Source organism: Mustela putorius, unplaced genomic scaffold (genome assembly GCF_011764305.1).
Source record: "Mustela putorius furo isolate JIRA1106 unplaced genomic scaffold, ASM1176430v1.1 tig00003853_pilon_pilon_pilon, whole genome shotgun sequence".
Classification (NCBI taxonomy): Eukaryota; Metazoa; Chordata; class Mammalia; order Carnivora; family Mustelidae; genus Mustela; species Mustela putorius.
This window is the reverse complement of record NW_025422005.1, coordinates 52,799,706-52,813,667: the sequence shown is the minus strand read 5'-3', so window position 1 is coordinate 52,813,667 and position 13,962 is coordinate 52,799,706. Positions and strand designations below refer to the sequence as shown.

The following is a 13,962-nucleotide window of genomic DNA, read 5'->3' as shown; positions in this document are numbered from 1 at the left end:
CTGGACTTTTTGGAAGGTTGATTCATGAGCTTCTCAAGATAGATTGTTTATCAGTAATACTTTGAGTAATAAGAAAAGTCCATTTCCAAAAAGTTTTTTTTCCCCTCCTCTTACAGGTTTATCAACTTATGAGAAAATGCTGGGAGTTCCAACCATCCAATCGGACAACTTTTCAGAACCTTATCGAAGGATTTGAAGCACTTTTAAAATAATTAGCATGAATAACATTTAAACTCCTGTGTATCAAGTCCTCCTTCCCCAACCAATATCCAAACCATTTAAAATTTTTAATGGAAAAAAATTTGTATTTGGGTATGTAAGGCACACTGTGGTGCTTATTATGTGTAAGTACTTCCCTCTTGAAATTTGGTCCCTGTAATAGAAACAATAGAAAGCACTTAAGCACTCCTCCTTTTGGAAAGAACAGAAAGCACCCTTCTGTTTGGCTAGTGTACTGCCCCAGTTGCTTACCAGAAAATGAGAGGAGCCAACAAAAGCCCTTGTTCCCAGCTGGTTGGAAATGCTTTCCCGGCAGATAGAGGTTGACGGATGTTGCCAGTACTCTGACATGCCCTCAGATTTCAGGGTCTCTACAGTGCTAGCCCAGGCGTTCTTGAAATATTAGATACCCGTTAGTAGACTATTGTTTCTATACAAAGCTGAGTGTATTCCTGTCACCAGTAGGGCTTAAACTTTGTTTCTTCAGTGGCTTTGCTCCTATCCCCATGGGTGACCAGCCGTACTGATGTCTGAGAACACTGGTCAGAGCCGGGGACAGTGGTGGAATAGAGACTCTGCTGCCTGTTGATTCTTGAGAACCAGGCCTGTGCCAGCGCTTTCCTACCCAGGAGCCCTTTAGGCAGAACGGACTCCCAAGACCCCGGATGCTAGCATACGTGCTTTTCAGAAATGCTCCTGTCAGTCCTTTGCTAACTCGACCACTGTGCGGCGAGCTGTTGCAGCGTTGGCTTTGGATGTTGTGTGCAACCAGTTCGTGTTTCCGTACCTAACCATCCATCTGCAAGAGTTCAGCAGCTACTAGACAGTTTTCAGTTTGCTTGGAGGTAGCTGGGTAATCAAAAGTGTCTAATCTCTGATTCAATGTGAACCCTAAGAACTTGACCAAGAGTCTGAAAAACTTTTTGTTAATGCTGTCTAGCATTTGTTTGATATCATTACTTTTCTCCTGTTGAGCCTGAAAGAGCGTTCTGGATTGATTCAATGGCAGCAATAAACTTGCCATTTAAATTTATTCAATAACCCGACATCACCAAGGTCTCTGTGTCAAACCTGTGGCCACTCTATATGCACTTTGTTTACTCTTTATACAAATAAATATACTAGACACTTCACATGCATATGCCTTTTAATATTAAGATTTCACTTTCAAAGCATTCAAACTGTTTACATAGAAAAATAACAGTATAGACATTGCAAGGGGGGTGGGGAGTTTGGTAGTGGCCCTTAATACAAACACCACTTGATTTATACTTATTTGTTCTATCCAGTGACAGGGCAGATCCCCATGGGCTATCATCCAAAGTACTTAGTTCTTTCACCCTCTTCCTGCTTTCATTTTGCAGCTCTGACTTAAAATTCACCATCTGCTGGTTGTATTTTCAGAGGTGTGACTAAGCACTGAAGATGCTTAATGCAATAGGAAATGGGAAGGAGAAGCGCAGAACATGGAGAAACCATTATGCATCTGCTGAATCATAACTGAGTGATGCCAATCCTTAGTGATTAACTTTCTAGCTGTCACTTTCAAGTAGAAGTTAATGTATGAAACAAATTAGACCAATTTCTTTAAAAGTCATATGTATCAATTTTAAACTTGATAATTAGAATAGGGTACCTTATTAGAAGATATGTAATGATCTGATTTCAAAAAGACTAGGATCACAAGGAACAAACCTGGAAACTTCTAGGTGGCAAAGGGTTTCTCGTGTTTAATACCAAAGTCTTCGGGAAATGGTGATGTCAAAAGTTATATGCAATAAACACAATTCTTGCCAAAGTAAATTGACTTAAATAGCTGATAATTTTTCAGCCTAACACTACAAAAGAATAAGAGACAAAGCAGAAAATGAAGTATAACTCACTAGCTCAAAACTGTTACATTTGTTACTCTATAGTGCTCCTCCAGAAAGAGCAGTATTGACTGTTGAACTATACTGTGGAAATAGGGCATTTGAGGATCAAAATAGGCCTTTTTCTAGCAATTAGATCATCATTGGTTTATGCCATGAAATCAGACATAGAAACCTACATTGCTTGCCACTTACAAGTCTGTTGCAGAAGTTAAAGGATTAGGGAATTAGTGCCATTAGACCAGGGGTCAGCACACAAGTAGCTCTAGATAGTATGTAAATGAATGAGCATGTTTGTGTTCCAATAAAATTTTATATATGGACACTGAAATGTGAATTTCATAGAACTTAATTCAAGTCTGTTCTACTTCATTTAAAAATGTAAACCTCAGTCTTAGCTTGCAGACAGTATAAAAAACAGATGGAGGACGGAACTTAACCCCAGAGTGTAGTCTGCCAACCCCTGAAATTATTTCACCAAAGCTACTTTTTTCTTTTTTCAAAAATAGCTCGTTTTTCACAAAAGGTATAAATGGTAGGTAGAGAACATTAAAAGTAAAGCATCTGCAGTTGTGTAGAACTTGGACATCACTCTGGCTTTTATACTGCAGGACTGATGTAGGGGTAATTAGTTTGCATGTAGAGCATCTTTATGACATTACCAGCACTGCATTTTGTACTTACACTCTTGTAGTTCTAGGAAAAGGTCTAAAAATCTATAAATGAGATTACTTCTAGGGAAAGTATATTGAAATGCACATTGGCATATAAGAAATTCATTCTTCTAAGGCTCAGGAAACAAGACTGTTTCCCATTTATTGCTTCATACTTTTATATATGGTGTCAAAATTATTCCCAGTCCTAAACAAGGAATATTGGAACATTGTTACTTTCTCCAATGGACTATAAGTTAATACCAATTAAGATACATCTAATTGTAATGGAAAGTGTCCTCCATTGTCTTATCTTATTGCTACTTATTTTTTATTTGGCAATTCTGCTTGCTGCACGATACAGTTCCTTCTGGGAAATTAGAAACCCGTATTTAAAGGATATGGCTAGTCTGAATGTAGTTAAGGCAGCGATGAACAGCAGAGATACTGCAAAAACCTTATGAGGTTATAAGAAGAGAACTTAACTCAGTATACACGCTTCTTTTTTAAGTAGGTTTCCATGTAATATGCTCCTGTGCCCTGAGAATGCTGGTCAACAAATTCCACAGAACCACCTTCTGGGGCAGAGATGAGATATGATGAGCCTCGCTTTTCATTTCTCAAAGAGGATACCTATGAGAAAAAGCACATATCTAAATTAAAAGTTGGTTTATTCACTAACGATGTTTATAGGAAAAGCAATTCTTCTGATTTGGCCTAAAAACCAAAATAGGATAAATAAAAATCTTAATCTGTTTTAACTTTTTGATAGATTTGCTATTTCAAAACCACTTGCGGAACTTAAAAAAAATATATATATCTATATATCTATATATCTATATATAAACCAGCCTCTGAGTGCCCTCTCCCCTCTACCCACAATATTTGGGCTTTAAAAAAAAAAAAAAAAGCAATTGTATTGCTTCTGCTGTCCCCACCTAGTTAAAACCCACTGACTCAGAATACCTGTGTGACATGACCATATTCCTCTGAGAAAGGTGAGTGGGGAAGAAGTTGAACTGCATATCAGATTAGTAACAGAAGTGGCATACACGAGTAGGTATAAAAACAAATAGTTCCAGACCCAGGTGAAACTCGGGTGTGTACAGGGAATTCAAGACACTTTCCAGAGCTCAAACATGGTAGCAATAGGAAGATCTTGAGCTTACTTCATCCCATAGAGGCAGCAACAACATCTATGCAACTAATTCTGAAGGATGACCTGAAGACTGACAGATCTTCCACAGCTAATAGCAGAGAGAAGGCTACACTGAAAAAGGAAAGAACAGAAATGCAATATGGAACCCAACCCCAGCACAACTACTCACACACAGGAGGGACATCATAAGCACAGAGGAGCAAGGGGATCACAGCCCATACCAAATACCACCAACACTGCATTGGGAAGGTGAGTATCCATATGTCTGGCTTTCAAAATCAGCAAGGCTTACCTCCAGGAGACCTGGAGAGCTGTAAGAAACTGAGTCTCCACCCTTAAAGAGCCGACAAGCCAAACAACGGCCCAACACACAGTGTGTAAGACCGGGTTCGAAAAATAACTGGGGGGGCGCCCGGGTGGCTCAGTGGGTTAAAGCCTCTGCCTTCGGCTCAGGTCATGATCTTAGGGTCCTGGGATCGAGCCCCGCATCGGGCGCTCTGCTCAGCAGGGAGCCTGCTTCCTCCTCCCTCTCTCTCTGCCTGCCTCTCTCCCTGTTTGTGATCTCTATCTGTCAAATAAAAATAAATTTAAAAAAAAAGAAAAGAAAAATACCTGGGCTATACATGGAGATTTATTGACTAATTTTAGGGCATGTGTCAGTGGGGCAGGGATCTGCAGCATATTTTTCTGGAAATAAAAGTGCTGGCCAGCACCATTTTTCAAACATACAAGAGGAGCCCCATAAGGCTATCATCTGATTTTTCTGCAGAAACTCTACAGTCTAGAGGAGTAGTTGATACATGCAAGGTGCTGACAGGATAAAATTGACTACCAAGAACACTATATTTGGCCTTACAAGAAATGTTAAAGGGAATTCTTTAAGTAGAAAGAAAAGACCATAACTAGAAGAAAACTATAAAAGGAAAGCCTTTTGCTGGGAAAAGTAAACATAGTAAAGGTAGTACTTTAATCACAAAGCCAGTAAGGATATTAAAACTCTAAAGTAGTAAATATATGCAAAAATTCGTCAACGGATACATAAGATATAGAATCATATACATAAAATATGGAGGGAATAAAAACTCCATGCTTTTAAAACGTGTTTGAGCTAAAGTGACCATCAACCCAATATAGACTGCTGTACACATAAAGGTTGCTACATACGCACCCAGTGGTAACCTAAAGCCTATAGTAGGTAAAGGGCAAGGAATCTAAGCATAACACTCAAGAAAGCCATCAAACATAAGAGAGGAGAGCAAAAGAAGAAAGGAACAGGAAAAAAGTTAAAATAACAGTGAACACACCAATAATTAAATGTAAATGGACTAAATGGTCCAATCAAAAGACACAGAATGGATAAAAAGAGCAAGACCCAAAGACCCATCTATATGCTACCTACAAAACACTCACTTTAGACCTAAAGACATATAAAGATTAAAATGAAGATATAGAAAAAAGTTACCTCATGTAAATGGAAGCAAAAAAAAAAAAAAAAAACCAAAGAACAACAAAACACACCCTACAGCTGGGGTATCAATATTCAGATAAAATAGACTTTAAAACAAAAACTGTCACAAGAGAAAAGGTCATTACATATTGATACAGGGATCAATCCAAGAAGATGTAACAATTGTAAATATTTATGCACCCAATTTAGGAACACCTAACTATATAAAGCAAGTATTAAGAAACAGAAGGGAGAAACTGACTGTAATACAATAATAGTAAGGGATGTTAGTTAACACACTACATACCCCAGCTGTGGTAGGGCCATCTATATCAATCCACAGCTAACATAATGATGAAAAACAGAGCATTTCCTTTAGGATCAGGAATAAGACAAGGATGTCCACTCTTGCCACTTTTATTCAAGGTGCTATTGGAAGTTCTAACAATTGCAATCAGACAAAAGAAAAGACATCCAAATTGATAAGAAGTTAAACTGTCAATATTTGCAGAGAACAGGATAATATATATACTAAAGACTCCACCAAAACCTGTTAGAATTAATAAATTAACTCAGGGGCACCTAGGTGGCTCAGTCAGTTAAGCATCTGACTCTCAATTTTGGCTCAGGTCATGACTTCAGGGTCATGAGATCGAGCCCCACGAGGCCTGTGATGGGTGTGAAGCCTGCTGAAGATTCTTTCTTGCCCTCTCCTTCTGCCCCTTCCCTCAGCACACTCTCTTTTTCTCTAAAAGGAATCTTTAAAAAATAATAAGTTAATCCAGGGAAGTTGTGTAATACAAAATCAAGATACAGAAATATGTTGCATTCCTATACAATAATAATGAAATAACAGAAAGGAAAATGAAGAAACAATTCCCATTTACAATTGCATCAAAATAATCAAATATTTAGGAATAAATTTAAACAAGAAGGTGAAGGACCTATCTTCTGAAAACCATAAGACACTGATGACAGAACTCAAAGATGACACAAATATACCATGTTCATGGATTGGAAGAATATATTCTTCTTTTTTTAAAAAAAGATATTTGTGTATTTATTTGACAGTGGGAGACAGAGAAGGAAAACAAGCAGGGAAAGTGGAAAAGGAGAAGCAGGCTTCCAGCGGAGCAGAAAGCATGATGTGGGGGTCTATCCCAGGACTCTGGGATTGTCTGACCTGAGCCAAAGGCAGATGCATGCTTAATGACTGAGACACCCAGGTGCCCCAGAAGAATATATTCTTAAAATGTCTATAATACCCAAAGCACCCTACTAATTTAATGCACTATCAAAATATCAACAATATTTTTTCAGAACTATAACAAAAAAAATCCCCCAAATTTGTCTGAAACAAAAAAGCCCCTAAATAGCCAAAACAATCTCGAAAAAGAACAAAGTTGAGGGTATCACAATCCCAGATTTCAAATTATATTACAAAACTGTAGTAATTAAAACAATGGTATTAGCACAAAAACTGATATGTAGATCAATGGAACAGAATTGAGAGCCCAGAAATAAGCCCATGTTTATATGGTCAATTAATCTATATCAAAGGAGGCAAAAATACACAATTAAGGACTGTCTCTTCAATTAATGGTACTGAGGAAACTGGACAACTATATGCAAAATATTGAAACTGAACCACCTTACACAATACACAAAATAAATTAAAAATAGATTAAAGACCTAAGTATGAGACCTAAAACCATAAAACTAATATAAGAAAACAGTAACCTCTTGGACATCAAACTTAGCAATATTTTTTGGGATCTGTCTCCTCCAAGGAAAACAAAAGCAAAAAACCCCCCCAAAACCAATGAGTAAAAAATAAAATTGGGCTTACATCAAACTAAAAAGTTTTTGCACAGTGAAGGAAAGCATCAATAAAACAAAAACCAAACCCATCTGCTCCTTCCAGCCCACTGCAAACCACCAGTGTCTCCCTAGAAGGAGTTTTAAAAACATGTCTGTGCCCAGATTTTTTGGCTGCCATCCAAGGGATGATCTCTAGATAGCCTGACTCTGAGAGCCAACAGAACTTATATTCATGAGTCCCGCAGTACTGTAGGAAACAAACAAACAAACAAAAACCACAAATTCTTTAAAAAAAAAAAAACCCACCTATTCTTAATGGATGCAGGAACATCCCTCTCTAGCTCCACCTATGACTATATACCTGGGCCCTGCACAGGGGGAACAGGCAGAACTTCCATTTCTAGCTCTCCCTGGAAGAGGTTTAACTACATACTTTTCCACCTGCCTGCCTGAGTGTCCAGGTTCCAACCAGCCTGCATCTAGGTGTTAACTGTGACCCATCCTTTTAGGACATGGACACGTTTTAGCACACTCTCAACTACTGGGAGTCACTAACAACAGAAGAGGAGGCTTGGACAACCACAAAAGTTTGAGGGACAACTAAGAGTTAGGTCAGGTTCATCCCTACACACCACCATTCTGTCCAGACTGGGATAGGTGGCTATTTTATCTAATGTCCAGAAACCAGTGGAGAGAGTCCAAGAAAATGAAGAAACAGGGAAATGTATTGCAAACAAAAGAACAAGATAAATATTCAGAAACAGGTTGCAATTAAACAGAGATAAGTGATTTGCCTGAGAGGAGTTTGGAATAACAGTCAAAAAGTTCAGGAAAACAATGCATGAACAAAGTGAGAATTTCAACATAGGAAATATCTTAAAAGTACAAAACAGAAAACTCAGAGCAGAAGAATACAACTGAAAAAATTTGACAGAAAGTTTCAGCAGGAGACCGAGCAACTAGAAGAAAGGATTCGTGAACTTGAAGACAGGTCAGTGAAATTCATCCAATCAGGGTTGAAAAAAAAAAAAGAACAAAGATAGTTTGAGGGACTTATGGATCACCATCATACAAATTAATATATATATTACAGAGGTCCCAGAAGGAAAGGAGGAAGCAAAAGAGGCAGAAAGCTTTTCAAAGAAATAATGGATGAAAATTTCCCTAGCCTGAGGAAAGAAACACATCCAGGTCCATAAAACTCAAGTACCAAACAAGATGAATTCAAAGAGACCTATACTGAGACACATTATAATTAAACTGTTAGATAGTAAAGACAGAGAGAGATTCTTAAAAGGAGCAAGAGAAAAGCAAGTTGTTATGTAAGGGAACCCCCTTAAGACTATAAGCAGATTTTTTTTTTAGCAAACCTAACACCATAAAACTCTTAGAAGAAAAAATAGGTGGTAAACTCCTTGGCACCGGTCTTGGTGATGATTTTTTGGGTTTAATACCAAAAGTTAAAGGAAACAAAAGCAAAAAACAAAGCAAGGGGGGAGTGCAAGAAACTGAAGAGCATCTGCACAGCACAGGTTACCATCAACAAAATGAAAAAACAACCTACTAATGGAGGAAATATTGGCAAATCATATATCTGATAAGGGGTTAATGTCCAAAATATATAAAATGCTCATGCAACTCAATAACTAATAACCCAACTATGATTATAAAATAGATGAAGGATCTGAATAGACAACTGTCTAAAGATGTAGAGATAGCCGATAGGTACACAAAAAGATGTCCAATAGCAATATCATCAGGGAAATGCAGATCAAAACCACAGAAAGTAGGAATGCATAAGCCTGTGATCGTACATGGAAGAGAGTAATGGCCAATGAAGTTGGAAAGACATTCTGGGCTCAGTCATGAAGGGAGTGAGAATGAAATATCACCTCATACCTAGTAGAATGGCTACTATCAAAAACTATACTGGAATTAACATTAAAAACTTAATTAAAAAAAAGACCAAATTAACAAATATTGGTGAGGATGTACAGAAAGGGGAACTTTTAGGCATTCCTGGTGGGAATGTAAATTGGTACAGCCACTATGAACAAACGTAGAGGGTTCCTCAAAAAATTAGAAATAGGACTACCATTCAATGTAGCAATTCCAGTTTTGGGTATTTACCTGAAGGAAACAGAAACACTAACTCGTAAGTGGTAACTGGTCCCCATGATAACTGTAGTATTATTTACAATAGCCAAAACATGAAAACAACCTAAGCGTCCATCAACAGATAAATGGATAGAGAGAATCTCTCTCACTCAGGCACACACAGTGAGAGAGAGAGAGAGAGAGAGAGCTTATCCAGCCATAAAAAGAAAAATCTTGCAATTTGTGACAACACAGATGGAGCTTAAAGTCGTTGTGGTCAATAAGTCAGATAGAGAAAAACAAATACCATATGATCTCATAGGTGAAATCTCAAAAACCAAGAAAAGAAAGCAAAGGAAACTACAGACACGGAACAGAGACTGGTTGTTGCCAGAAATGGTGGGAAGTGGGGTGGGTGAAATGGGTGAAGGTGGTTAGAAGGTACAAACTTCCATTAATAGTCAAGTCCTGGGGATACAATGCACAGCATGGTAACTATAATAATACTGTGTTGTATGTTTAGAAGTCGCTCCAAGAAGGGTGCCTGGGTGGCTCAGTTGGTTAAGTGTCTGCCTTTGGCTCAGGTCATGATCCCAGGGTCTTGCCATCGAGCCCCACATCATTCTCCCTGCTCAGTGGGGAGTCTGCTTCTCCCTCCTTCCTCTGCCCCCTCCCCTGCTCATGCTCTCTCTCATGCACTCTCTAATAAATAAAATCTTAAAAAAAAAAAAAAAAGGTGCTACAAGAGTAGATCTTAAAAGTTCTCAGCACAAGAATTTATAACCCTGTGTGTTGATGGATGTTAAACTAGACTTCCTATAATGATCATTTCACAATATATGCAAATATTATGTTGTAGAGCTGAAACTAAAAAATGTTATATATCAACTATAGTTCAATTAAAAAAAAAAAAAGAAATTCCACCCTAGATTTTGATTGCCTGCAACAAAATTGTATACAAAGAGCCTAATTCCTCCACTATGAAGCCTCTAATAATTTTCCTTGGCTGTATTTTTCATTTGAGCCCCTTGGTTGGTCTGGTGATCTTACCATGTGTTAGACTGTGACCACTAACACCTTCAGACCCTTGGCTTCAGGTATAAAGAACTCTTTTTCTTATTAGTGTTCTTCCTCTAACAAATGATCAGTCCATTAAACTAAATTTTAGAAAAGCTACTCGTTTGATAACCTGATCCATTTTTCAAAGATAACAGGGAAAGAAATAACACCTAACTCTGGGATCTGGAAATCGCACACTTTCAGTTCCCTTCCGGTGATTCTTCCTGCTATATAATAGTCCGTATTTCCTGTCTTAGTATAAAGCAAATCAATAACTTGAATTTTCCTCTCTTTCTATACTATCTCTATTCTCAGAAGCCAGGGAAGAAATGTATTAGGTGTCTTCACAGAGAGACTTCCCAGTAGTGCTACACCATTCACAGGAAGAATCAAGTGAGAGGCAGGAGATCAGCAAAACACTTTACCAAGTGGCACAGGGGAGATCAGTAAGAAGAGGAAAGGAAAATGGACATCATTATCACCCATAGGACATGGGGAAAAGAACATTTTTCTGATATGCACTAACATATTTCTGATATGCACTGATAAATATGCATTTATCAAATATATAAATTGTTAGTGCAAGGACTGCTGGGTGCATTGGGAAGTGATGATAGTTGATTAGGATTTTGAAACAAAGCTCAGTGTTCTCAGAGAAATAAATCTGGATCAAACATCAGAAAAAGGGAAAACCACAAAAGACGGGAAGAGTATAATGCAGGCAAACACTCTTCTTTCTAATTCATATTTGCAGGATACAGACATCCATTCCTTCCTAGACTAACTATTGAGGGCACGGGGCTGTGTGCTAAGGGGCTACCTAGATAACCGAAGCTTGAGGTGTGCCCTCCAAAAGCTCATATCCTAGGAGGGGGAGTATGAAAAGCCAACACTTATTTCTAAAAGGAGAACGCCACCATGCCAAATGAGACACAGAGGTGAAGAGCTCGAGCTTCTCATAGAAGGGAAAATGAGAGAGGAGAGTTTGAGAAACATGGACAAAATCTGCAAGGATGAGAAGGCACTTGGATGGATCTGGAGAGGATGTCAGGTGTGGACGTGAGGGGAGCGGGAATGGTCATTCTGGCCGAGAGGGGCTGCCTGAGCAAAGGCAGGTGGCAGGAAGGCGCAGGCCTGGGAGGGCACGCAGTGGCGGAGTCACGGAAGAGAGTGGAGCAGATAGGGTGGAAAGGTGATCTGGCCGCGTCGTGGAGGGGCTGGAATGCCAGGCTAAGGATTATAAGTGGGATAATAAATTTGATTTTGGAATCTGGGAGATGTAATCAGCAGCTCCATAAAAAATGGGGTAATGGAAGAGACAGACAATAGATACATACATGTGGGCAAACACAGAGATTAGATGTGATTTAAAACTTTGGGTTAAAATTTTACATGGAATAAACAAGTGAGAAAGTGGTGTACTTTGAAAATCTGAAAATAAAAAAATTTCAACAGGCATTTATGCTTTGGAGAGATTAGAGAAAGACACTGAGTAGAAGAGAATGTCTACTATTCAGATGTAAATCAAATCAGCAAAATATCCCAACTGTAATATATTTGGGAGAGAAACAGAAAATTTAATAATGATGATATTCTACACCATAACACTGACATCAGCCCTGTGTAGTAAACAGAAAAGGAATGATCTCCACTGAACAGACGTGAAAACAAACGCTCAGATACTTTAGGTGACCTGGCTGAAATCACAAGGTTATTAAATGTTAGAGCCACAAATCCAACCCATTTTTTCCTCACTCTGCTGTCCTTTTCATTAATCCTATCTGCCTTATTTCTAAAAACACATTTTTGTACACATTTAGTTGGTATGAAGCTCATTCTGTAACTATGCAGTTGCTCTTTTATTTTTTAATTTAAAGACTCTTATTTTCTTCCTTTAATTAAAGCAAATATTTTTATCGTCATGTAAATGTCGACTAATTTCCTTTTAGTCCCCTGTGGATTGCAGTTTCATTTTTGGACTGGCAAAGTTTAATAATTTCAATGTGTCTTAAACTCAATATTTAAGCTCACTTCCATAACAGAACTGAAGGCTGGTTTTAAAAGTCTGGTCATGGGGCGCGTGGGTGGCAGAGTGGGTTAAAGCCTTCAGATAAATGGATAGAGAGAATCATTACCTTCAGCTCAGGTAATGGTCTCAGGGTCCTGGGATCGAGCCCCACATCGGACTCTGTTCAGCAGGGAGCCTGCTTCCTTTCCTCTCTGCTTGCCTCTCTGCCTACTTGTGATCTCTCTCTGTCAAATAAATAAATAAAATCTTGAGGACAAAAAAAAAAGTCTGGGCAGAATTCACAGAACTGGGATTTTGGCTAGTCCCCAGGGAGATTCCTTTGGGAGATTCATGCTGATAGCAGACTGGGTTCATCTCCAGTACTGCTGGCCCAAGGTCATGCTAGTTATCGTTCCTGCTCTTCTGAAAGGACTGGAACACATGGTGTATAGTCCTTGAAATACAAAATCAAATTGATTTTTCAAAAATTCTGCCTCTCCTTAGGGCTCCTCAGCCTCACTTTTACCGTTAGCCCCATTTCAGCTTCTCCAAGTCTTACCTCATTCGTGGAGGTAGATTAGATGGAGAGCCTAAAGTGAGCAACTGCACTAGTTCTTCTAGAATCTGTAGCAACCCTTTAATACTCCTTTCTCATGGCTTCAAGTCCGGCTTTTAGACTTTATACCTAGAGAAACATGAATTAATTCATCTTTTCTGCATTAACCATAGTTCACTTCTAAAATTTTATTTAAATATAATTTTTCTCTTCTCCCCAGTTATAATTGTTTTTAAAACCAACTTTGCTTTTTTGTGATATTAAAGATACAGCTAACAATAAAATAGCTCTTCTTCATATATATGCATAGATGTTTTCAATTTTCACATTGACTTTTTCTTCTCAGCTACTTTTCCTCATGAATAATGCTAAATCTTAACTTTGAATTTAAGGACTGATCCTCTGAAAGTATTGCAGCACATTCCAAAAAATAAAAGTAAAATTTGACTGCCTTGCTAGTTTCAGTGTGCCAGGTTATACAAGTTCTCTATCTTAGGTTTAAGTATGTTTAATAAGTACTCTTAGACACTTGGGTGGCAAAGTTGGTTAAATGACCAACTCTTGGTTTCAGCTTGAGTCATGATCTCAGGGTCGTGAGATTGAGCCCCATGTAGGGCTCTGTGCTCAGCGTAGAGCCTGCTTAAGACTCTCTCCCTCTGCCCCTCCCCTACCACTCATAAATCTTTTTTTTAAAGTACTCTTAAAATATCAAAATACAACAATAAGATCCTTTGAAAAATTGGGATAACATGTGAGAGCAGTAATTCAAAGCTCTCTTTCAATTTAAGTATACCATACACTATTAATTTTTTGTAACACTTAAAAAAACTGAGTTGGTTTACAGACAAATATTTTAAAGTAATGAGGGTAACTAAATTCCAAATGCGGTTGTTTTAATTCCAGTTTTTAGCAAAAATCATTTTTATAGTATTTTCAAAATTACCGGCTAGGGTTAATATAACCTGTGGTTCCATAGTTATTGTTAAAGTAGTCTTGGGTTTTTATTTTTTTAAGATTTTATTTATTTATAGACTTAGGTATTTAAAAACTATTTTATATAGTTGACGTTTGT

At 38.0% G+C, this 13,962-nt stretch overlaps 2 protein-coding genes across 5 annotated transcripts in view; one reads left to right on the top strand and one right to left on the bottom strand.

Moving 5' to 3' along the window:
* Positions 1–1,352, top strand: part of JAK1 (Janus kinase 1) — a 127,364-nt gene extending 126,012 nt beyond the window's left edge. For 2 of the 3 annotated variants that reach the window (XM_004762938.3, XM_004762939.3), the window contains one exon: positions 117–1,352. In XM_004762938.3, the coding sequence (XP_004762995.1) occupies positions 117–212 (96 nt within the window). In that variant the 3' untranslated portion in view covers positions 213–1,352. The remainder of the gene's footprint in view (positions 1–116) is intronic. The other variant, XR_006601778.1, reaches the window with a different exon arrangement.
* RAVER2 (ribonucleoprotein, PTB binding 2) overlaps positions 1,349–13,962 on the bottom strand; it is a 91,645-nt gene continuing 79,031 nt past the window's right edge. For both annotated transcript variants that reach the window (XM_004762941.3, XM_045064670.1), the window contains exon 12: positions 1,349–3,376. In XM_004762941.3, the coding sequence (XP_004762998.2) occupies positions 3,230–3,376 (147 nt within the window). In that variant the 3' untranslated portion in view covers positions 1,349–3,229. The remainder of the gene's footprint in view (positions 3,377–13,962) is intronic.